The sequence below is a fragment of the Hordeum vulgare genome, chromosome 7H (genome assembly GCF_904849725.1).
Source record: "Hordeum vulgare subsp. vulgare chromosome 7H, MorexV3_pseudomolecules_assembly, whole genome shotgun sequence".
Taxonomy (NCBI): domain Eukaryota; kingdom Viridiplantae; phylum Streptophyta; class Magnoliopsida; order Poales; family Poaceae; genus Hordeum; species Hordeum vulgare.
In genome coordinates, this window is record NC_058524.1 from 621,365,802 (window position 1) to 621,390,141 (window position 24,340).

At 45.3% G+C, this 24,340-nt stretch overlaps 3 protein-coding genes across 3 annotated transcripts; 2 read left to right on the top strand and 1 right to left on the bottom strand.

Moving 5' to 3' along the window:
• The first annotated feature begins 12,457 nt into the window (after positions 1-12,457).
• LOC123407753 (protein FREE1-like) lies at positions 12,458-17,238 on the top strand. The gene is made up of 10 exons (XM_045100954.1): positions 12,458-13,298; positions 13,820-13,906; positions 13,997-14,128; positions 14,245-14,388; positions 15,178-15,243; positions 15,334-15,444; positions 16,372-16,461; positions 16,599-16,632; positions 16,733-16,809; positions 16,891-17,238. Exons 1-10 carry the CDS (start codon positions 12,579-12,581, stop codon positions 16,966-16,968), a joined length of 1,539 nt encoding a protein of 512 aa, XP_044956889.1. The 5' UTR covers positions 12,458-12,578; the 3' UTR covers positions 16,969-17,238.
• A 527-nt stretch (positions 17,239-17,765) lies between these two features.
• On the top strand, positions 17,766-20,167 carry LOC123407752. Its single transcript, XM_045100953.1, has 3 exons — positions 17,766-18,034; positions 18,860-19,315; positions 19,400-20,167. Exons 1-3 carry the CDS (start codon positions 17,921-17,923, stop codon positions 19,979-19,981), a joined length of 1,152 nt encoding a protein of 383 aa, XP_044956888.1. The 5' UTR covers positions 17,766-17,920; the 3' UTR covers positions 19,982-20,167.
• A 66-nt stretch (positions 20,168-20,233) lies between these two features.
• LOC123407754 (probable hexosyltransferase MUCI70) lies at positions 20,234-23,578 on the bottom strand. The gene is made up of 6 exons (XM_045100955.1): positions 23,260-23,578; positions 22,794-22,865; positions 22,517-22,704; positions 21,280-21,695; positions 21,010-21,194; positions 20,234-20,821 (listed from the first exon to the last, which is right to left on the bottom strand). The coding sequence occupies exons 1-6, from the start codon at positions 23,420-23,422 to the stop codon at positions 20,454-20,456; spliced, it is 1,392 nt and encodes a 463-aa protein (XP_044956890.1). The 5' UTR covers positions 23,423-23,578; the 3' UTR covers positions 20,234-20,453.
• Between the last annotated feature and the right edge of the window lie 762 nt (positions 23,579-24,340).

Sequence of the window (24,340 nt, forward strand, 5' to 3'; positions counted from 1 at the left end):
CCTGTCAATGCTTCAACGATTAAAGGAAGGCCTTTCACAACTTCACGCCGTTGAACCCGACGAGCACGTCATTCATGAAGACATGTGTGATAGTGATGATGATGATGCATTTATTGATGATGATTATTAGTTTGTAAGATTCACAACTTAAATTATATATATTTTGATATTTATTATTCATGTACATATTATTATTCATGTCAGTTATTCAATTTTTTTATGTTGTACTAATTTCTTTTAATCTTTATCATCGCAGGTCACCAGGTGTGGAAAGATGGTGGGCGCTGGTCCAGAGCGCTCGACGGGTTCTTCCCAGGCGCCCCGCAAGAGGGGTGGTACTTCCCTTCCACCCCTATCTCTCCGTAGAGCTTTGGCAGACAGTCTGTCGACACCACCCATGGGTTCTTCTTCGTCGGCGGCATTGCCCACTAGGAGAGGTGTTGGTCGGGTAGGGAAGAAGGGGAAGGGTACAGGGAGAGGTGGTGGCCGCGAAAGATCCAGGAGGACTGTTGATCCGTCCTCGCCACCACCACCAGCTCATTCACCCGAGCATAGGACTAGTATGGTCGACCCGTTTGCGAAGGAGGCTACGGGGACTCCGGTCCAGGAGCCTGGTGTTGACGGGCATTCATCCCATGAGACTCCAGTCCAGGAGCAGCCTCAGGTCGAGGTGCATTCGGCCCAGGAGCAGCCGGAGGAGACTACGGTTCCGGAGGCTTCACCCGACGTGGAGAGGCCCGGATGGGAGACCTGGCCGGATTGTACCGAGTTGTCGGATTGGACCGAGGGTCCGGGTGGCTCAGGGGGCGGGGATGGCGGGGATGAGCTTACGGATAGTGAGGGCGATGTGCAGGTGGACGGGGCCACCGTGTACAAGCGTGGTAGTGCACGTCTCCCGGTCGCCCCGGCTACCCGCGAGCAGAGGCCAGTGATTAAACCTGAAGGAGATAGGTAAGTACATTTACCCTTTTTTAGCTTTTGCCTTCAAGTTTGTTCAAATATCTAATGCGTTGACCTTATCATACTGCAGGGGATGGGTACACCCTCTTGGAGTCCGCAGGCCGAACTCCGTCCTTGGTGTGCTTTGCCGGACAAATTTCCCGGGGTTTGTCACGTTGCCTGGTGAGGGTCAGGTTCCTACACTAGGATTTACCTGGGAGCACTACCAGGCTGCACAGGCCCCGCCGGAGGAGATTATAGATGGTGTCTTGTGCCACACAAGGGCCGAGATGGTGATCAAGAGCTTTTGGGTAAATTATCCTTTTACAGAATCTAAAATTAACAATATAGCTAATTATTGTACTAATCGGTGTTTCCACGTTTGATTGCAGACCTTCTATAGGTGTGAGGATGGATATGAGGAGGAGGTGGCCAGGGTTCTCGAGGCCGAGTGTAGGCGGTTACTACAGAACTTGCGCCACGAGGCTCGGCCGCAGGCTATTCAAGATTACTACGCCACACGTGGTATTAAGAAGCAGAAGAAGGATTGCCGCGGAAAGTTTCTGAAGAAGGAGCAATACATGAAGGTAATTACCTATTCTTAAGTCCTTCTACGTAGTTTTCTTGATTTCATTCATAGGCGTGCGGATAAGATGGATTGTTGGGAGGCGTTGGTTGATGAGTGGTGCACAGGCAGCTGGCGAGCCGTCCACGAGAATGCGAAGGATCGGCGTAGCCAAATGGTTGGTGTGCCACACCATCAAGGCAGCGCCAACTTACTTCAGTTTGGACGAAACTGGGTATGTGATTTGCTTCATGATTCATGCAATTCATTCTTGATGTATTTTGTTCCTCTCTTTTAGGCGCATCACAATAAGACTGAGATGCCACACTTGTACGACCTTTATGGCATGGCCCATACTGCCTCGTACAAGAAGGCGAAGGCATTCTCTGAGTCTGACCTGGATGATCCCAATAACTTCACCAACATATCATCCCACCAGAAGCTTGTGGCATATAGGGACGCGGGGAAGGCTACGAAAGGGGATGACTTTAACCCTAGCCAGGAACCTTTGGATCCAGAGCTGATGATGATATCTGTTAGCGGGAGGCCCCATGGCTCGATAGCCATTGGAGATGGGATAATACGTTGTCCACTCACTCTTCCGGAGATCAAGGCGCGCCAGTCGAGCAGCTGTCTTGAGATAACGCGTCGTCCACGGCCAGTCGAACTTGCCATCGAGGTTAGTTGTACGGACTAAGAACACTTTCATCCATTTCATTATGTGTGTCACCATAGATCATTACTGTGGTACCGAGGAATGGTGTTTCGGGCTGATATTCAGAAAGAGAGAGCGGCAAACCAGGCTGCTCTTGAGAAAGAGAGATTGGCAAGCCTGGCTGCTCTTCAGGCTGCTCTTGATGAGAGGGACCAGACCACGGCACGATTGCTTGAGGAGGAGAGGGCCCGGAATGAGGCGGGTCAACGGGCCCTGTACGAGCTTTTTGTGGTATGTTTTTTTTTCACATTAGCCAAATCATGTGTGTAATGTCTGTTTCAATACTGACTAATATGACCCACTCTTCAGGGTCTGTGCGAGAAGAGCGGTCAAGTCCCTCCGCCGATGCCCGTCTTCTCTTCGATTGGCACGGTGAGTTTCATTATAAACTAGTATTAATAATTGAGTGTCATCATGCTAACTGAGACATTGCAAAATATCTTTTCTGCAGAATAACTCCCGAGCGGCATCGCACGACCCTTCTCCAGGGCAACCATCTCCAAAGGAAGCCGCCGCAAGCAACTGTGGTGTTTCTCCTCCTTGATGACCACTACGGTAAGTTTCTCCTCCAAACTTAGCTTGTTTTCCTCTAAAATGAGATAATTAGCCCATTTAGCTCCAAGAAGACATAATTAGGTAATTTAGCTCCAACAAGAGGAGAAGAAATAGGAAAAATGAAAAGAAAAAAGAAGAAGAAGAAGAGAAGAAGGAGAAGGAGGAGAAGGAGGAGGAGGAGGAGAACGAGGAGAAGGCCAAGGACCTTCTAGTCCTTCTCCTCCTCCTCCTCCTTCTCCTCCTTCTTGATTTCTTCTTCTTCTCCTCCTCCTCCTCTTTCTTCTCTTCTTTCATATTATCCTTGCTTTAATTTCCCCAACAATGACATAATTAGCCCGTTTAGCTCCAAAATACCATAATAAGCTCAAAATGGCATAAGAACCTTGGTTAGCTCATTAATATTATATACTTAGCTTGTTTTCCTCTAAAATGGGATAATTAACCCATTTAGCTCCAAAAAGACATAATTAGGTAATTTAGCTCCAACAAGAGGAGAAGAGGAGAAGAAATAGGCAAAATTAAAAGAAAGAAGTAGAAGAAGAAGAAGAGAAGAAGGAGAAGGAGGAGAAGGAGGAGTAGGAGGAGGAGGAGGAGGAGGAGGAGAAGGAGAAGGCCAAGGACCTTCTAGTCCTTCTCCTCCTTCTCCTCCTTCTTCTTGATTTATTATTCTTCTCCTCCTCCTCCTCTTTATTCTCCTCTTTCATATTATCCTTGCTTTAATTAACACAACAATGACATAATTAGCCCATTTAGCTCCAAAATACCATAATAAGCTCAAAATGGCATAAGAACCTTGGTTAGCTCATTAATTTTATATACTTAGCTTGTTTTCCTCTAAAATGGGATAATTAGCCCATTTAGCTCAAAAAAGACATAATTAGGTAATTTAGCTCCAACAAGAGGAGAAGAGGAGAAGAAATAGGCAAAATGAAAAGAAAGAAGAAGAAGAAGAAGAAGAAGAAGAAGAGAAGGAGGAGAAGGAGGAGGAGGAGGAAGAGAAGGCCAAGGACCTTCTTGGCCTTCTCCTCCTCCTCCTCCTTCTCCTCCTTCTCCTCCTTCTTCTTGATTTCTTCTTCTTCGCCTCCTCCTCCTCTTTCTTCTCCTCTTTCATATTATCCTTGCTTTAATTAACCCAACAATGACATAATTAGCCCATTTAGCTGCAAAATACCATAATAAGCTCAAAATGGCATAAGAACCTTGGTTAGCTCATTAATATTATATACTTAGCTTGTTTTCCTATAAAATGGGATAATTAGCCCATTTAGCTCGAAAAATACATAATTAGGTAATTTAGCTCCAACAAGAGAAGAAGAGGAGAAGAAATAGGAAAAATGAAAAGAAAGAAAAGAAGAAGAAGATAAGAAGGAGAAGGAGGAGAAGGAGGAGGAGAAGGCCAAGGACCTTCTAGTCCTTCTTCTCCCCCTCCTTCTCCTCCTTCTCCTCCTTCTTCTTGATTTCTTCTTCTTCTCCTCCTCCTCCTCTTTCTTCTCCTCTTTCATATTATCCTTGCTTTAATTTCCCCAACAATGACATAATTAGCCCATTTAGCTCCAAAATACCATAATAAGCTCAAAATGGCATAAGAACCTTGGTTAGCTCATGAATATTATATACTTAGCTTGTTTTCCTCTAAAATGGGATAATTAGCCCATTTAGCTCAAAAAAGACATAATTAGGTAATTTAGCTCCAACAAGAGGAGAAGAGGAGAAGAAATAGGAAAAATGAAAAGAAAGAAGAAGAAGAAGAAGAAGAAGAAGAAGAGAAGAAGGAGAAGGAGGAGGAGGAGGAGGAGGAGAAGGCCAAGGACCTTCCAGTCCTTCTCCTACTCCTCCTTCTCCTCCTTCTTCTTGATTTCTTCTTCTTCTCCTCCTCCTCCTCTTTCTTCTCCTCTTTCATATTATCCTTGCTTTAATTTCCCCAACAATGATATAATTAGCCCATTTAGCTCCAAAATACCATAATAAGCTCAAAATGACATAAGAACCTTAGTTAGCTCATGAATATTATATACTTAGCTTGTTTTCCTCTAAAACAGGATAATTAGCCCGTTTATCTTAAAAAGATATAATTAGGTAATTTAGCTCCAACAAGAGGATAAGAGGAGAAGAAATAGGCAAAATGAAAAGAAAGAAGAAGAAGAAGAAGAAGAGAAGGAGGAGCAGGAGGAAGAGGAGGAGAAGGCCGAGACCTTCTCCTCCTCCTCCTCCTCCTTCTCCTCCTTCTTCTTGATTTCTTCTTCTCCTCCTCCTCCTCTTTCTTCTCCTGTTTCATATTATCCTTGCTTTAATTAACCCAACAATGACATAATTAGCCCATTTAGCTCCAAAATACCATAATAAGCTCAAAATGGCATAAGAACCTTGGTTAGCTCATGAATATTATATACTTAGCTTGTTTTCCTCTAAAATGGGATAATTAGCCCATTTAGCTCAAAAAAGACATAATTAGGTAATTTAGCTCCAACAAGAGGAGAAGAGGAGAAGAAATAGGCAAAATGAAAAGAAAGAAGAAGAAGAAGAAGAAGAAGAGAAGAAGGAGAAGGAGGAGGAGGAGGAGGAGGAGGAGAAGGCCAAGGACCTTCTATTCCTTCTCCTCCTTCTTCTTGATTTCTTCTTCTTCTCCTCCTCCTCCTCTTTCATATTATCCTTGCTTTAATTAACCCAACAATGACATAATTAGCCCATTTAGCTCCAAAATACCATAATAAGCTCAAAATGGCATAAGAACCTTGGTTAGCTCATGAATATTATATACTTAGCCTGTTTTCCTCTAAAATGGGATAATTAGCCCATTTATCTCCAAAAAGACATAATTAGGTAATTTAGCTCCAACTAGAGGAGAAGATGAGAAGAAATAGGCAAAATGAAAAGAAAGAAGAAGAAGAAGAAGAAGAAGAAGAGAAGAAGGAGAAGGAGGAGGAGGAGGAGGAGAAGGAGAAGGCCAAGGACCTTGTAGTCCTTCTCCTCCTCCTCCTTCTCATCCTTCTTCTTGATTTCTTCTTCTTCTCCTCCTCCTCCTCTTTCTTCTCCTCTTTCATATTATCCTTGCTCTAATTTCCCCAAAATGACATAATTAGCCCATTTAGCTCCAAAATACCATAATAAGCTCAAAATGGCATAAGAACCTTGGTTAGCTCATGAATATTATATACTTAGCTTGTTTTCCTCTAAAATGGGATAATTAACCCATTTAGCTCCAAAAAAGACATAATTAGGTAATTTAGCTCCAACAAGAGGAGAAGAGGAGAAGAAATAGGCAAAATGAAAAGAAAGAAGAAGAAGAAGAAGAAGAAGAAGAAGAAGAGAGAAGGAGAAGGAGGAGGAGAAGGCCAATGACCTTCTAGTCCTTCTCCTCCTCCTCCTTCTCCTCCTTCTCCTCCTTCTTCTTGATTTCTTCTTCTTCTCCTCCTCCTCCTCTTTCTTCTCCTCTTTCATATTATCCTTGTTTTAATTATCCCATTTAGCTCCAAAATGCCATAATAAGCTAAAAATGGCATAAGAACCTTGGTTAGCTCATGGATATTATATTATTAGCTTGTTTTCCACTAAAAATGACATAATTAGCTGAAAACATCATATTTTGTTCTTCTTCTGACTTTCTTATTCACATTTTTGCACATTGGATATACTACATGCATGTAAGCTGGCATTCATGGAGTTGAACAATGTCGATGGATGAACTTTATATGTATATCATCTAGTTTTCATTTGAGTTGATGAACAATGTCGAACTATATGTATATGTATATATGGATAAACAGTGCAATACTTTGTATGTTGGTTCTTTGGATATATGGGGATGTACATTGATTTATATGTATATCATATATGTGTGGTGAATTATATATATTTGTTGGCAAGTATATGTGTGGTGAACTATATATCATATATGTGTGGTGAATTATATAAATGTGTTGTCAAATATATATGTGTGTGTGTGTGTGTGTGTGTGTGCTGTGAAATAATATAAAACAAAAAAACAGGTACTATATGGGCTCTTTGCCGTCTGCCAGCTGATGGCAAAGACCTGTGCCATCAGCTGGCAGATGGCAAAGGTGCCACATGGCACCAAGCTGTGCATCCTGGGGTGTCTATATAGTCTCTTTGCCGTCAGCCTCTAGGGTGGGCAGACGGCAAAGAAGAGGGCACAGAGGAGGGGGGAGGAGGAGGCAGACGACAAAGAGTGGAGGGGGGGAGAGGCAGACGGCAAAGAGTGGAGGGGGAGGGGAGGAGTAGGCAGACGGCAAAGATGGAGGGGGGAGGCAGACGACAAAGATGGAGGGGGGGAGGGGAGGAGTAGGCAGACGGCAAAGATGGAGGGGGAGGCAGACGGCAAAGATGGAGGGGGAGGCAGACGGCAAAGATGGAGGGGGAGGCAGACGGCAAAGCCTCCGTTAACCCCTAACGGAGGCAACGCCTGTCTGCTGCCGTCTCGAGCACTTTGCCGACTGCTCCTAAGGAAAGCTGACGGCAAAGAGTTCTGTCGTCCGCTTTGGGGGGCAGACGGCAAAGAAGGTCCTATGCCGTCGTAGGCTGATGCAGAAATTTTGGCGGTCGTGAGAATCTTTGCCGTCTGTGATTTTGTCTTTGCCGTCCGGGATTTTGTCTTTGCTGTTTGTGATGGCAGACGACAAAGAAGTTGATTCCTGTAGTGTACTCAACTATTAATGTTACTACTATTACCAAATTGCTATTGTCACTGTTACTCTTACTACCATCATTTATTGTGCTACTAAATCTTGCTGTAAGTATATATCACATGTGCGGTTGAATTGACAACTCAACTATCAAGGTCAATAAATTTTTTGGCCTACCCTTGTGTCGAATCAATAAATTAAGGTGAAATACTACCCTTGAAGACTGACGTGATCCCTATACTTGTGGGTTATCAGCCAACGACACCGAGTCGTGTGTGTAGTGGTGGGCCCTCCCGGGTAGTCGCTGTCATGAGAGGAGATGTTGAGACGACGAAAGTGCACTGGGCGCATGTGGGCGGCGATCGGACAGAAAAGCTCCTGCTTCGCGATCGCGCGTGCGGGGGTGATCAGACGACTCAAAGGGCATGCACTCGAACGTGCCAATCAGTATCCAAGCACTTTTTAGTATTTGGAAAAATAATATTGAACAGAGGTGTTGCCTTGATTACTTGGCTTTCAATCCGTGTACACCGAAAAACAAAATAGGACATGCATAACAAGGTTAAAAATATACAAATAAATATAGCTTTTGCACTCATAGTGCTAAGAATAGGACCGGATTACCGTTAGATTCACTATAAGTTGCTTGTGAGTGATAAATCGGCCCAACCAATAAACGGTGATGATATGGTAACATCTTATCGGTCACCCTATGAGCATGGATAAATCAGATGATAAGTCGTTGCATCGGGTGATTATTTAAATAGTGTTTGTCATGATGCTCCAGTTGTTTTTACAACTTTGATGCATTTGAAAATATTTATATGAAGTTGGCATTCGAAAACGGGGCATCATGATAGGTCTTCGTGTGCGTAGGAAATTTTTTATTTCCCATGTAACGTTCCCCAACACATCAGAACACCATATTCTTTTCCAATTATCACATCCTTCTAAGGCTGCACTAAATCTTTGTTTACCTTAAAAAGCCTTGTAGGTGATGCCCTATTTCTCTGACCCTATAAGCTAGAGATCGTGTTTCAATTAAACTATGTGTGGCACGCAACAACAAAACCATGCAACAAAAAAAAATAGAAAGCAATCATTCAAAATGTTTATGTACTGTAAAAAATGCTCCTATGAAGTGGATTGCATTTAACTTATAACTTTCAGCATCTACACATGTGTAACTACAAGATTCGCCAACATCTATGCATAACATTTGTCTCACATGTACAGATCACTTTCCTACATTTGCTACTGAACTTGCTTATGCATGATGCTTTTGAGGAATAAAATTATTGAGTTATCACGCATTCGGCACACATGATAAGCAGCATAGGGAAAACTCATGAACATCACGCTTAAACAAAACAAAATGGGAGGTAGAATATACTAAATGCGCACATAATTACCTCATTTCGGCTGTCTTTTGGCGCTTTCTACGATTTCACCTCTTGCATGATGTCATTGCCTTCTACATCATCGACTCGCGCACTAGCATTACTATCTTTGTCTAACAGGTGCTTCTCGTGACAGATGATCTCTTTAGTGTGCCTACGCTTGTAGCCAATCATTGGCGTGTTTGGTTTCTGTGATAGATGTACCTGCATTGGAAATAAATGATGTTGATTGGTTTAGTAAAAAAACTCGCATATATCGAACAAGACAACACCACCGCCGTGTGCCCCCCCCCCTCCCCTTCTTATGTCTATTTCAGGTATAGCATGTTGGCTTGGTTGTGCATCCTAACCATCATTTTTTTTTGCTTGACTCCGACATTGTTGATGCTGCAAAAACACAAAATGGTATGACGAAATTGATGAAAAATTACGAACATTAGCCACATACACAATTTATTTCTGATTGATGAAAAAACTTGTCTACTCACGCATTATATTTCACCTGTTTATTGCATCAGAAAGTTGACAGAGTATACTGCATGTTGTTGTCGCATCCTAGCTCAATTTGAAATCTAAAACTGACTTGATCAACAAATAAAAAAATGACAAAAACACATCAGGCACCCACACCCCTGGTACTCAACATTTAAGCAAATACCACCACCACCAGCCACCATCCTAGCTCAATTCACGTTAATTTTACCCCTGGACATGGCAACTGTGGGCTACAAGCCAGGCAACCCGTATACTGGCTCCGGGCGGATTGTTATACAACCTCAAATAAGCATGAATTAACATGAATTGACTTTGCAAAAAATCAACATCATATTGGCAACGTAAAAATAACATCGACGGGCAACTCATGTTTTAAAACTCACCAAACTTACCAACCTCTCTATATTCGACAAATCAATCAACATTAGTTAGGCCACCCCTGGCCACGTGATCGATCCTAACCTGAGTAAGACAACTCCTACCAACAAAAAATTTCTACATAATCTTGTAGCGACTCAACTAACCTGAGTCAGACAACTCCTATATAGATCTCAGGTAACTAACCTGAGTTAGACAACTCCTATACAAATCATGCAACTCCTAATCAAATCTCAGGCAACGCCTATGCAAATCTCAAGCAAACACGGGATCTGACAACCACTTGGCTCGGGAAAAACATCCCTAAATCCCCACATGAACCCATGATTCACACAGGAACTCATCCCCTCTATGTGCGCATGATGCCGCCCCCTCATCCCTACGCCCATGAATCCCACACGAATGCACAACAGATCAACGAACAAAGCTCCCCACACCCCCACCTACCCCGAACAGAAGTGGAACCGTAAAAATTGGCAGCAAGCCGCATGATTCTTACCTCAGTATTTCTGCAGCGAGTCCCTTCACCGAAACTCGCGCCACCGACGACCTCCGCCCGTACTCCTTGGATTGGAGAGAGAGCACAACACACGACCTTCACCCCGCCTCCGCCTTCTTGTGCAGTCCCCATCCGTACCACCACCGTGACCTCCACCCACGTTTCTGAAGCTCGCGCGCTCAACTACCACCCACGACCTTTGCAATAGCCAATGATACATCTCCAATGTATCTACTTTTACAAACACTTATGCTCCCATTTGACCTCTAATTTGCATTATTCGAATGAACTAACCCGACTCACGCTGTTTTCAGTATAACGACCTTGGTGTTATTTTTGTGCAGAAATAGAAGTTCTCGGAATTGGACGAAACTTTTGTGAATTATTTCTTGGATTTATGATGAATTATGGAGCAAAGACCTGTCGAAGAAAGGTTGCCAGGGGTGGTGGTTCCTCCGACCCTAGTTCCAGCCCTACAAAATTAAATCTTCGGAGAAAAAATTTAGAGAGAAGTTCTCCTCGCGTTTTACGAGACAGAGATGCCGCCACCTCCTGTTCTTCCTCTGGAGGGCTGATCTAGAGTCCGTTTGGGGCTCCGGACATGGGGATTCTTCATCGTCGTCATCATCAATCCTTCTCTATCAACACTGCCATGATGCTCATCACCGGGAGTGAGTAATTCCTTTGTAGACTTGCTGGACAGTGGTGCGATTGGATGAGATTGACCATGTAACTTAGTTAAGTTTGATAGGGCTTAATTCCTAGTATCCACTATGTTCTGAGATTGATGTTACTATGACTTTGCTATGCTTAATGCTTGTCACTAGGGGCCGAGTGCCATGATTTCAGATCTGAACCTATTATGTTTTCATGAATATAAGAGTGATTTGGATCCTATCTTGAAAGTTGTAGTTACCTCCTGTCTTGATCCGCATACCCCAATGTGACAATAATTGGGATTCTTTCCGGTGATTGTCGTAGTTTGAGGAGTTCATGTATTCATCATGTGTTAATGCTTTGTTCTGGTTCTCTATTTAAAGGAGGCCTTAATATCTCTTAGTTTACAATAAGACCTCGTTTCCACGAGAGGGTAGGATAAAAGATGTCATGCAAGTTCTTATCGCAAGCACGTATGGCCATATACGGAATAAGCTACATTATAGTAATGAATTGGAGCTAGTAGTGTGTCGACCTAGTGTGTAACTGTTACATGATCAATGTCGTCTAAATCATTATCCATCACCTATCCACGTGCCTACGCTTTGCATATACTAAATTTTGCTAAGTTACTATTGTTGTTGTTGCTGTCACACCTGCTACTCAACTATTAATGTTACTACTATTACCAAATTGCTATTGTCACTGTTACTCTTACTACCATCATTTATTGTGCTACTAAATCCTTGCTGTAAATAGATATCACAGGTGCGGTTGAATTGACAATGAACTATCAAGGTCGATAAATATTTTTTGGCTACCCTTGTGTCGAATCAATAAATTAGGGTGAAATACTACCTGTGAAGACTGACGTGTCACTGTCGTGAGAGGAGGTGTCGAGACGACGAATAAGTGTGGGGCGCATGTGGGTAGGGATCGGACAGAAAAACCCCTGCTTCGCGATCGCGCGTGCGGGGGTGATCAGATGACTCGAAGGGCGTGCATTCGAATGTGTCAACCAGTATTCAAGCACCTTTTAGTATTTAGGAAAATAATATTAAATAGAGGCGTTGCCTTGATTACTTACCTTTCAATCCGTCATGCATAACAAGGTTAAAAATATACAAATAAATATAGCTTTTGCACTCATAGTGCTAAGAATAGGACCGGATTATCGTTAGATTCACTATAAATTGCTTGTCAGTGATAAATCAACCCAACCGATAAACGGTGATGATATGGTAACATCTTATCGGTCATCCTGTGAGCATGGATAAATCGGATGATAAGTCATTGAATCGGGTGATTATTTAAATAGCGTTGGTGATGATGCCCCAGTTGTTTTTACAACTTTGATGCATTTGAAAATATTTATATGAAGTTGGCTTTTTTTTATATAAAGCAGAAAGAAAACATATTTCAAGAAAAGAGAAACCACCAACATGGAGAAAAGAAATCGTCGACGGAATCAGTTCCAAATCCACCCGATCGCACCAAGAATCTCTTGCATTTTGCACCTTGCTCTACACAGATATTCGCAAGTCAGTCAACTTTTCTTACAGCACAAGCCCTTATCCACAAATACCGCCACGCACCAAGGTCCTTATCGCAAACTTGCGCCACTCTCTCCCCAGTCGTCTCCTTCCTCTGTCCGTTCCCCCACCCACCGGCGACCTCCCCCGCCCCCTCCCTCCCTCCCCGATCCGCCGCCCGCCCGCCCGCCCGCTCGCCGGAGATGCATCCCTCCGGCGCCGGGGACTACTCGTCCCCCTCCTACTACCCGCCGTACCCCGCCCCCGCCTCCGCGCCGGCGCCGGCGCCCACCTACCACCCCTACGACTCCGCGTCGGCGCCCCCGTACTCGCCCTACCCCGCCGCCCAGGACTTTGCGTACCCCGTCTACCCCCCGCCGCCCGCCGACCACCACACCCCCCACCACTACCCGCCAGCACCCCCTTCCGCCGCGGCGCCCTCGCCACCGCAGCCGTACTACCCATACGAGCCCGCTCCGCTGCCGTCCCCGCCGCAGCCCCACGGCCCCGTCCCCTCGGCCTACCCCTCGCTGGATCGGGCGGGGAGCTACGGCGGGTACGGATCCGGCTCGTACGGGCAGCAGGACCAGCTCTACCCCCCGCCACCGCCGCCCTCCGGCGCGGCGCAGGGCGGGTGGTCCGACGACGGTGCCTATGCGTACCGCGGCGGCGACGCGCCGGAGCCCTACGGCGCCAGGGGCACCGCGCCGAGGCAGGGCTCCGGTAACGCGGCGCTGTTCGATGATTACGGGAGGTCGATTGGCCCCGGGAAGGCCGGCGGTGGGGGCGGCGCGGCGAGCCCCAAGGTGGTGAGGGCCGTGCCGAAGGCCGAGACGTCGGAGGACGTGAGGGGCGGGGTGCAGAAGTTCCGGGTGAAGCTGCTGCCCGAGGGGGCCGGTAGCCCCATGGATGTGCTCTGCCAGGTAGTAGTTTGTTCTGCATTGGCATGATGAACATAATTGATGTAGCCAAGGGCTCAAAGCAGAGCTCTTCTCACTTCTCAGTGGCTAGTTTGGACAAAAAATGATCCATGGAGTTCATATGCTTCCGCTAGGAATGCTCCTTTGCGTAGCATCATTTGAGTTAATGCTTTCATAGATAGAACATAGCTGAAAATTTGCAGCATAACGAGCAAGGAATAAACTGGCTAGCTAAGTAATTCAAGCATGAACATAGCTGAAAAAATGAAGTGGCATGTAAGTCTAGGTCAGGAGAAAGGCCAAGTAGAGTTGGTTAATTCATAGCTAATCAACTGCAAGGTAATATCAAGAATAATGGGATGGACATTTTGTTGATTAAGTAATCAGGCTTCATTTAGTTTCTTGAAAATTCTGACTTCCATTGCACACTGGAATAGAGTAGGGTTGTTATGCTGTTGTACTTGGTTGCACCATTGCCTAGAGTAATCAACCGAGAATCACTAATCATTTTGTACCTCATGCAGGTTGGTTTGGATGGGATTCGGATGCTTGATCCCAACACTAGTAGGACACTGAGGATATATCCCCTTGAAACTGTAACGAGATGGGATGTAAGTCACAAGTTCTTGTTGCAAAGCTTTTATTTCTTCTGTTCCTTTTTTGTGATTTTTTTTACTAAATATTATAGCATCTGTATCTAGGTATTAGATTCTTCTGTATTTGCCTTTTGGTCGAAGAGTTCAGTTGATCTTGAAGCAAGAAGAATAAGGCTGAAGTCAAGCAGCTATACAACAAACACCATTCTGGACACGGTGACAGCTGCCTCTGTTCAGGTTTGCATCTGAATTAATGATACTTTTCATTTCACCCTTCAGTTTGTTGTAATTTTGAGCTGTTAGCATCCATTGTTTATGGAGAAATGTTGACAGTTACATTTTTGTAACCACAGTTCAAGGAGATGGCAAGCAGCGTTTCGAGAAGTAAAGCAGCTGCTGATCCTGCCAGCCCTTCTGAACAGCAAAATGAAAAGAGGAGGAATTTCCTTGATTGGAGGAACTTAGTGAAGCCTGTGACTGAGGAGAAAGACCATTGGGTAAGTTATTTCTCCGTTTACGTTTAAAATCAGGCTTGCTTCCAAGTATGCATTGAATTATTACTTCTTATTATTTCCAGTTTGAAATTTTGTAGAGCCAACAATTATACCCTTCTCAAACTTAATCATTGCCTATTTCTCTCAAATATTTGTTGCTTATAGGCAGACTCACGCAAAATTGTTTATCTTTCATATCACTTCGCATGTACGCATGAAGCTCTTGCGGTCTGTTTGCCCTGGATTATGTCCTTTCTGTTGTTAACTCTTGATGAACTGTTTGAACTTTTACTCTGCTTCATTTTTAAACATCTTATTATGGCAGAAACAAATTCAGCAGATAAAATAATGCAGTGTGATCAGAAATGCACGGAAGGTATTTAGGAGAAAGTCGAGAGTTAATGTTCAATTTGTATTTACTTGGCTTACCCAATATTGTATGTCTTACCAATATCCTGTTTTCAGACGACTTATGGCTTCCCAATTGTGTTATATAGTTCATGGCTGCACATATGTTCCATTTGTGCATCTCACAGTAATGCTTCTGCTGTTGTTCAGTTGCTTTGTGGCTTGTTCTCTGCACTGTTGATTTGACTTACAGTACTTTCATGGGATATTGTACCTGGCTTGCTGTTTGCCTATATTTTTGTCTCTTCTGCCCCACCCCCACTAATGACAATGAATCTTTAGCTACTCTCTCAGTATATGGTTATGTGTTTCTGGGTGTACTTCCCTTCTTTTCCTGTTCTTATTCATTCATTTTATCATGTTTTTTCTGCATTTTACTGTCAGGTCCCAGATGAAGCGGTCAATAAATGCACGGCCTGTGCAGGAGATTTCAGTGCCTTCAACCGCAGGGTAAGAACAGCAGCTTGCTAATTTGCTACTGGCATGTTGATGATGCATACTTGAGATCCATCTGTTAATGTTGTGAACGTGTACATTCAGCATCATTGTCGGAACTGCGGCGATATTTTCTGCGATAAGTGCACCCAGGGAAGGACTCCTCTAACTTCAGATGCAGATTCTCAACCAGTCCGAGTTTGTGACAGATGCATGGTAGTGTTCTTTTGCTTCAGCCTCTTATATTGCAGTCATGTTTGTGATTTATGTTATGTACACCTTTTGCTGTTCCGTGCGGTTTAGTGAGCATGGACAATAAAAGAACCTCTTGGTATAGTCTTTACTTAAACCTCGGAAGTTTTGAGGCTAAGATTTTGAATATTAAATACTCCCTCCGTCTGAAAATACTTGTCATAGGAATGGATGTATCTAGATGTATTTCAGTTCTAGATACATCCATTTTTATCAATTTGTGCGACAAGTAATTCCGGACGGAGGGAGTAGCTATTAGCTGTTTGACTTGGGGCTTCATCGCTCATTGAAAGCACAAGAGACATGGACGAATATCATACTTAAATAAATTGTAATTGTATCTTAGTTATGCTTCCTTATTGCTGCATGTTGGGCGTGCCTTTTCTTGTCTTCAAAGGTGGAGGGTATGACCTTCTTAGCCGATATGACCCACATTATTTTCAGAGTATCATGTTTAAGGACAAAAGCAGCTATCAACGTTTAATGTGAGCACTGACGTTCAGTGTTAATCCCTTCTTTTTCCTGTGAACTAGCTTCCGTTGCAATGTAGTCCCTCCGTTCCTAAATACTATAAGTCTTTAGAGGTTCCACTAGGGGACTACATACGGATGTATATAGACATACTATAGAGTGTAGATTCACTCATTTTGCTCCGTATGTGGTCCCCTAGTGAAATCTCTAAAAAGACTTATACTCCCTCTGTTCCTAAATATTTGTTGTTGGGGAGAACTAGTCTAGTTCTCCCCAACAACAAATATTGTGGTACAGAGGGAGTATTTAGGAAAGGATGGAGTACATCCTTTATTGCTTTGCTACTGGTGGGAGGTTATATCATTTCTGAGTTCTCAATGAATGATATCAGTGTCCTTCTATTTTTTGTTATTCTGATAGGCTGAAGTTTCTCGAAGACTGAGCAGTGCAAAGGAAGCGGCAAATCGACCTGTTGTTCAGAGCCATGAGGATCTCGCCAAAAAACTTCAGGTGTGCCTTTTGGCTTCTTTTTTTGTTTCTTTATCCAGCAAGTATAGCTTACATACAATATTCACTCAACACACTGTATCACTTTACTAGATTTGAAATAAATATGCTGACATAACACAATCTCTGGTCTGATACAGGAAGCAATGGATATAAACAAAAAATCATCTTCAGGTTTGTGCCTTCATATACCTGTTCCATTCCACATGTGTCCTCTTCATTGCTCACTATTCTGCTTAAAAATAATTGTGTTGGCTGTTTCCTCCCTCGGCAGGCTCAAGATCTTCTGACGGATCTTCTGGCAAGCGAATGCGGGAGGTCGCATGCCCCATCTGCACAGTACACCTCCAGGTTCGACTGTTAACTTGTGTTCGCTCGGCATTGACATCGAAACATGGCATCTAACACAAGCTAACTAACACTTTATTACAGGTACAGGTCCCAGCATCTGGCTCAGAGACGATAGAATGCGGCGTGTGCCAGCACCCTTTCCTCGTCAGCTCTCGCTGAACAACCGTCATGCAGAGCTCTTCCACTTTGATCTCTGTCAAGATCCTCGTGCTCATCGATGCTGTTGCTCCAGCCAGCCATCATCTTAGTGGCGACCTTTGGTCCGTGTCTGTATACGAGCTAATTTCAGTACAGTTATTATGTTGAGAAGCAAGGATGAGAGAGATGAATAAGAGATGTCGTTTACCCTGTAACTTTCACCTGCTATTTTCTTCTTCCCTTTCCCTTCTGTTACTATCAAATATATATGTGTAGCTTCAGGTTTCCTGAGATGTGATGTGATCATGTGATGTAATGTAATGTGACCCGTCGCGGTTTGATTTCTCGCAGTCGATCCGTTTTCCTTTCGTTCTCAGGCAGCCTTTTAAGCGAGATGCCATAGAAATATACTCCCTCCATAAAGTATCATAAGAGTGTTTAGATCGCCGCTTTAGTGGTCTAAACGCTCTTGCATTTCCATACAGAGAGAGTATATGTTTTTTCTTTTTTTTTTGCGAGGATGCTTCAGAAATCATCGACTTGTAAATGAATGCAAAGAAGTACTCCGTATTTGGTTGTGTGGTTTGTTAAACTTCCACTGAAATCATGTCAAATTCCTAAATCTGTTTTTTTCAGAGAATTCAAAATATGTTCTTGCCTTTTTTTGTTTGAGGATCCTCAGATATGTTCTTGCTGCCATGGATATATTATAAAAAAAAGCTTGATGCTGAAGCCCAGACCAGCCCGCTCGTATCTCGGCCCGGCCCGCCCTGCTCGCGTGACCCAAAAGCGGCGAAAGCAGCGGAAAAAGGAAAAGCAGCGAAGCCTCGAGACGCCTCCGTCCAGAGTCCTGTCCTGTCTCCCCCCTCAGCCCCGGCGGCTCCCGCCCGACGGCCGCCGGCGAGCGCCGCTCAGGGAGGCAAGTGCAGGATACATAGACGGCGGCGCACGCGCAACCGGCCGCGGGGAGCGGATGGACGCGGCGTGGGCGTGCGCGGTGGACCGGGCCGCCGGCGTCGCCGACTCCACCAGGCGCTTCTTCCTCTCTTTCCGCCGCCCTCCGCCCCCGCAGCCAGGCCCCAACCCGGTGAGCGCGCGACACCTCCCTCGCCGCCCACTCACCACCGGCCCGGCGCCTCTAGTAGGAAATTTCGAGGGTTTGTGATGTGGGGACAGAGCAGCAATGCCGGCCGCGGCCGGCCGGCCATGCGCCCGGCCCGTCTGAGCGCTCTGTGCATCGCCGGCCGGTGGGTTTGCCGTCTGGGTTAGGAATGATCATGCCCTGTGCTGCTTACTGCTTACAGCTGCCGAGGGAGCTGAGTTGCCGTGGCACTGAAACAGCTCCTTCTTCAGATGTGTAAATCTGTTCATAGTATAGTGGATAGTGGTGCCACAGACCAGGGTAGATAACGTTCAAAGGAGGCATTTTTTTTATGGCAGTGACCACTAACTGACCAGTCATGAAGATCTGACCAGATTATAGTCTTATAGATAGCTCTTACTCGCACACACACACACACACACACACTTGTTTGATCTTTGCTGACCACTGACCTGAATATCTGCGAAGATTATACTCCCTTTGTTCCAAATTATTTGCACACGCTTGTTTGATGATCTTTGCTGATCTGCAAAAATTGAATGGATAGAAAAGCTTGTTTTCTGCTAATTTCTTAGCCGCTGAGGGGGGAATTTATTTTTTCTCCCCTGGGCTCGAGATACCCACTGTATTTTCTACTAGGATACATCTGTCAGCATTGCAGCGGGGTGCGAGAATAGCCCCCTCCCCTCCCCAATTTCGTCTCAATATAGCAATGTTTTGTATCCTCTGATTACATGTACATTTGGAAGGTGACAAGAAAACTAACTTGTGCTGACATCTCTGCCTTTACTCTCTTGTTGCATACTCCAGATAGACATCTTGAAGCGTCTGCAGCGACAAGCGTTCTACGACATAATGCAGCTGAGGGATAGACAAGAGAAGGTCGAGAAGGTGCTCACGCTGTTCAAAATGAGCAAAATCGGTCCGTTCGCGGAAGAGAGCACCCGGGTCAAGGGCCTCGTCAATTTTGCCGGAGCTCTAGCACTAAACAGCAAACAGGGCACCGAACAAGACAGCTCAGAAGCAAATTCCGGCATCAGCTCACAGTTTGCGTTCCGGACCAGTGTCCGGAAGAAGGATTCTCTCCTGGCGGAGCTTGCCACGGACTCCAGATACTTATCTCCTCAAGAAAATGATCTCATTGGGAGCCCTCTTGTGCTGTCGAAGGTGATGTACCTGGCAAACGTCAGCGACGACATGTCTGTTGCTGTGGTACCGGTAGGGGCAAGGTGTGATGATTTTTCAACCGATCCAAGCATCCAAGAGGTAACTGATTTCTTCATCCATGCACCTGTAGTCATACACCATCATTTTGCCTGCTGATATATCAGATGATAGTTTTCTTGACAGGGGCAATGGGTTCCCAGCTTCAATTCCTCGCTGAGGCCACCTTTGCTGCTCAAGTGTCACAGGCGCGCTGCTGGCCTGATACTAAGGTCACAGAATTTCGCAGCCTCTCTCGCCGAGTTGATCTCAACAGCTGCAAAAAGCTCAGGCGACGCCAGCAGTGTCTTCACCGGATTCGGGCAGATTTCATGCAAGATGTGTGATGATATAAAGCTGACCATGACCGCGGCCTGGCATGGACCGTCTGTGATTCCTCGAAAGAGCAAACCAACTGCTGGAGGGTGTGTCGACTTTGAGCTGAAGTTCGACGAGGACTCGAGATTTGGGGCATGGGTTGAGGTGAGGAGGTCGAACCCGAGGCAGCTGAAATGGGCTGTCACGCTGTCGGATACGCCGGAGAACGACCTAGGCTGGGGCGTGAGCCTGCGGAGAGGCTCCGAGGGGGCGCCGGAGCGGATTCAGCTGGAAGGGTTTCTGAACTTGCATCTAGGCCAGAATGCCACCTTGCAGCCTGGTGTCATGTTCAACCTGGATGGGAGGCGATGCGCGCCGGCCGTCGTGTTCCGGTCGAGTTGGTTCTTGTGAGGCATGAGTGAGTGATTTTGGTGTGAGCCTTCTGAGGATGTAGAGAAGCCATGGTAGATCAGAGAAAGTAGAAATAATCATTTGTGAAATCTGAAAGAATGACGGTCATTATCATTGTGTAATGCTATGGTTGGTTGTGTAGTTGCTGTGGTTGCATATTTCTATCCAATCATACTATTCTTCTGTTGTCCTGTGATGCACATTCAGAAACAAAATATTTCTACCATTTCTGTATTTATGCCAACCCGAATCTGAAATACAAAAAACATGATCCTGACGAATTCCATATGTGATGTTTTACATACAGTTACAAATTTGTCGTAGAGATTTGGACCTATATAGTGCATCCCTATGTCATCTGCAGCAGAATCTACTGGAAATTACAGATTTTTCCCCTGATTACATCACACCAAGAAAAGGAGTGTTCTAATTTGCACAACCAAAGAATCATGATTGAATGTTTCGGTCCAGCCTAGCCTGCCTGTGAAGTTCTTTTTACAGCAGGGAGCTTGACGGAGCTCAGGTCCGCAGGGTACGGAGTCCACAACCCTAACCCTCCCCTGCTCTCCTTCAGTCCGTTCTTCACTATCTCGGGGATTGTCTTGGCCCACTCCACCTTCGACGAGTGCTCCCTCGTGTGTCTGTGCAAGATGAACAAGGAATTGTACTCGCAGTTGGGGAACATGAAGAACTTGAGGGCGTCTCCGAGCCGATGGACCACGTAGCCGAAGCTCAGCTGGTCACGAGGAGTGAAGAGGTTGACTTCGTTGAACCAGAGGCAGCTGAACAGATCCACTATCGTCGTGTGCTCCCTGATCAGGACCGCTCCTTCTGGTATGTCTGCAAGTTGCAGCTTGTTTAATTAGCACTGGGAATTGAGGACATATGGAAGCACAACAGAAATACACAAGAGGTGGAACAATATTCATCAGTTATGTCATGATATACGATAAGCTTTGTATCCTAGGCTTTGCTTGACAGCTTCAGGCAAACGTCCAACTTAATGGGGAAAATGTAAATTGGCTCACCACTAGGCGTCCTTTTCTTTGCGTCCCAAGGCTCCATCCCCTCATGGTAGTATATCTTCATCTGAAGATCAACCAAGGGCCGAGCATATCGCTTCCTCCGTTTGATTGCATCACCCTCCTCGTATATGCTTCTATGATGCTTATGGACAGCGACTGCAAACGTGTACTTGCCCCGCCAGAGATATCTGCAAGGAATTCGCCCTGTTCAATCTGTTTCAGGCATCAACAAAACAAGCAGAATCTATTTGAAGTTGGAGATAAACAACCAACCTTTCAAGTATAAGCAGTGGATCAACCATAAGCTCCATTTTCCCATCAATCCAAATGCTATACCAGGCTTGAGGAAATAGCCTATGCGTCAATATCTTTGGTACTTTTCCATTCCTTCTAGGTTCATCAAATGGAGGGCGGTGCAGTGTTACAAGTCGCCATATACCAACCCATTTCCCTCCTTCACTGTCAACTTTGACAGTGACATTCTGTTCAATGAAGTCAATGGACACCTCATCGACCACCATCAAGAAGCAGAACAACTTTTGAGAGCGGAGGCTAATATTTGATGGCTGGTGGGGAATGTCATAACCATCAAAAATACCAGAGGCAACCACAAATTTGCATTTCTGTATGTACTCGGCATCAACAGCATCCATGTCTGCACCGCTGTTTTTCATAAATCCACAGTGCACCTGAGCATATACCAGAAGCCACATCATTCACCCAAAGGAAAGTCCCGTGAATTAAAAAATATCCCATTATAACTGAAGATCCAGTACATGAAGAAGGTAAGAGGTGGTAATAAGCTATTCGTCTTGAAGACCAATGTGCAGTTTGCTCTAGACACAATGAACAGATTGCACGTGATATTTCATATTGTGAGCAGGCACTTGAAAGTTAACACTAGTGTTCGAACTTCAGTGGTTTCTAGTAAGTAGTAACTCTCTTGTTCTACTATTTACTTGCTGTAAGAATAAAATAGGCAGGTCAGCAAATAATAATGTGCGAACAACAAGCTTAATATCTGCATACTTTTCCCGAAATTAATTGTATCATTTGTAGCAACCAAACTCTGTAAGATCGAAACAGGGTTTCATGTAAATTGTGAACTGAAGGATGTTTCCAAATCCCAACCCAGTATGAAAACCATGTGCTCCTCGTCTGTCAAGATTACAAGATGCACTTATATGGAACACCAAATGCATGGTGGAACCTCAAACTCGAAATATATTCAGAATGTAGTTTTCCAGTAAAAAATTAAGAGCATCAACAGGAACATTCCTGTGTTAGAGTGATGAATGTGCTTTAATACCAGACCACTGGTTTAAATGGTACTCCCTCCGTCCCAAAATAAGTGTCGCAGATTTAGTACTAAATTAGTACAAATACTGTACTAGATCAACGGCACTTAATTTGGGACAGAGGGAGTATAATAATCGATTAAACGGAAACATAGTAGCTTTTTCCAACATTTATCACTCTCTCTGGCAATTAACAGAAACGAACCAATTACCTTCATGGTAGCATTCACTTTAAAGCTTTCCTCTCTCTGCTTCCAGGTCTGACGTCCTCCAAACAGCGGCGGAGAATCTTTGTCCCGCTTGTCAACCGTTATGTATGACAGCTTCTTCACGATCTCATTGGGAGTCCTCTTTGGAATGACGACAGCGTCTGGATCGTCCGCGACAGGTATCGAGCAGCCTGTGGAACACAGTCGCCGATGTTCACTGTTCAGACCATGAGAGATGGAAATCTAGTGTCAAAAATCGCAAGGTATAAATAGATCTTACGGTGGAGCGGTTTAGACGGGGGTTCCATCAGGTCCGACGCGCGGACAACTTCACCGCCTTTTCTACAGAGAGCTGCACGGATGCAAAGGCATGGAAAGCCATGTAATTTAACCTTGGGAATGTGGTGTGAAATGAACACACGGGCGGAAGCTCGAGCATGGCATCGTAATTGAATGAAGAAGGTAATAATAATGCACAACATGGCATGTGCAAGGAGATGGATGCATCGGTTAGTAATTAATCGGCTGCAAGTTCAGTCACGGGACTGAATCCCCTGCAAGTTCCAATGGATGGGAACCCATGCCAAGCCACCAACGCGCATACATGGGAAGGGGGAATGATCGGTCGACAAGAACTCCATCCCTGTTTTGGACTTTGGTGACGCGAGACAGGAGATGCGGAGGCCATTGCATCATGGATCGACTAGCAGCAAACTGGAAGCACGGCGGGCAGGAGAGGGGCTGACCTGAGAGGAAGTAGGCGGATGGGGAGGCGCAGGACCAGAGGTGGAAGGCGAGGAGGAGCAGCGCCCAGGCCACGGCGGAGACGACCAGGAGCCGCGGCCGCGCCGCCCCCCTGCGCCACGCCGCGTCCCCGACCCCGACCCCGCCTTTGCCTCGCCTCGCCATTGGCCTTCCCTCCCTCCCGCGGGAGCCGGAGCAGGGCGGGGCGGGGTTAGGGTTCGGGACGGCGGCGGCAGATCGGAGGGAGGGAGAAAGGAAGGAAGAAAGAATCCCCCTTTTCTCCTCAGCACAGCAGCCAAGTGACCGACCGACCCACAAGCCTCCCTCCCTCGCTTACACCATGCCATTGCCAATGCCAATGCCAATGCCATGGGAAGAGTATCCATTCCAAGCACAACAAACCAGATATACTTTTTCTGTTAGAAAAACTTTCAATCTATTCATCTTCAATCATGGTAATACAATGAAAACTAGAAATAATAAAAATTACATCTAGGTTCGAAGACCGCCTAGCGACGACTAGAAGCACTGAAGCGAACCGAAGGCGCGCCGCTATCATCGTCTCTCCCTCGTTAGAGCCGGGCAAACGTTGTTGTAGTGGACAGTCGGAAAGTCGTCGTGCTAAGGCCCCATAGGACCAACACACCAGAACAACAACCGTCGCAGATGAGTAGTGTAAATCCAAAATATCCAACCTAAAAACACACGAACAAAAACGAATGACGAACAAATCCATCAAAGATAGATCCACCAGAGACACACCTCCACACGTCCACCAACGATGCTAAACACATCACCGGAACGGGGGCTGGGCGGGGAGACATTTATTCCTTCTTTAAAGAGCCGTCACCATCACGCCTTCCTGAGCAGAATACAACCCCTAACAAAATGTAAAGAAAGATCTAACAATGAAGCCCTTCCATCGGCAAGGACTGAGATCCACTCCACCTCCATGGCCATAAGGCCACTAGAGACGGGGCGGACCAACGACGGCGCCGGCGGTGGAGCCCTAGCTTTTTTGGGACGGCGGCTAGGGTTAGCTAGGCGGGTGATCAACTCACACGTGTATAGACTATAACAAAC

Excerpts from the sequence above, each read along its gene's own strand:
- LOC123407754 (XM_045100955.1), bottom strand. The coding sequence starts at position 23,422 with ATGGCGAGGCGAGGCAAAGGCGGGGTCGGGGTCGGGGACGCGGCGTGG. Across the intron at positions 21,696-22,516 it reads AAGTGAATGCTACCATGAAG|GTGCACTGTGGATTTATGAA; the intron begins GTAATTGGTTCG and ends GTATATGCTCAG. Across the intron at positions 21,195-21,279 it reads CCACTGCTTATACTTGAAAG|ATATCTCTGGCGGGGCAAGT; the intron begins GTTGGTTGTTTA and ends AATTCCTTGCAG.
- LOC123407753 (XM_045100954.1), top strand. The coding sequence starts at position 12,579 with ATGCATCCCTCCGGCGCCGGGGACTACTCGTCCCCCTCCTACTACCCG. Across the intron at positions 14,129-14,244 it reads TGACAGCTGCCTCTGTTCAG|TTCAAGGAGATGGCAAGCAG; the intron begins GTTTGCATCTGA and ends TTGTAACCACAG. Across the intron at positions 15,244-15,333 it reads TCAGTGCCTTCAACCGCAGG|CATCATTGTCGGAACTGCGG; the intron begins GTAAGAACAGCA and ends GTGTACATTCAG.
- LOC123407752 (XM_045100953.1), top strand. The coding sequence starts at position 17,921 with ATGGACGCGGCGTGGGCGTGCGCGGTGGACCGGGCCGCCGGCGTCGCC. Across the intron at positions 18,035-18,859 it reads CGCAGCCAGGCCCCAACCCG|ATAGACATCTTGAAGCGTCT; the intron begins GTGAGCGCGCGA and ends TGCATACTCCAG. Across the intron at positions 19,316-19,399 it reads CCGATCCAAGCATCCAAGAG|GGGCAATGGGTTCCCAGCTT; the intron begins GTAACTGATTTC and ends TTTTCTTGACAG.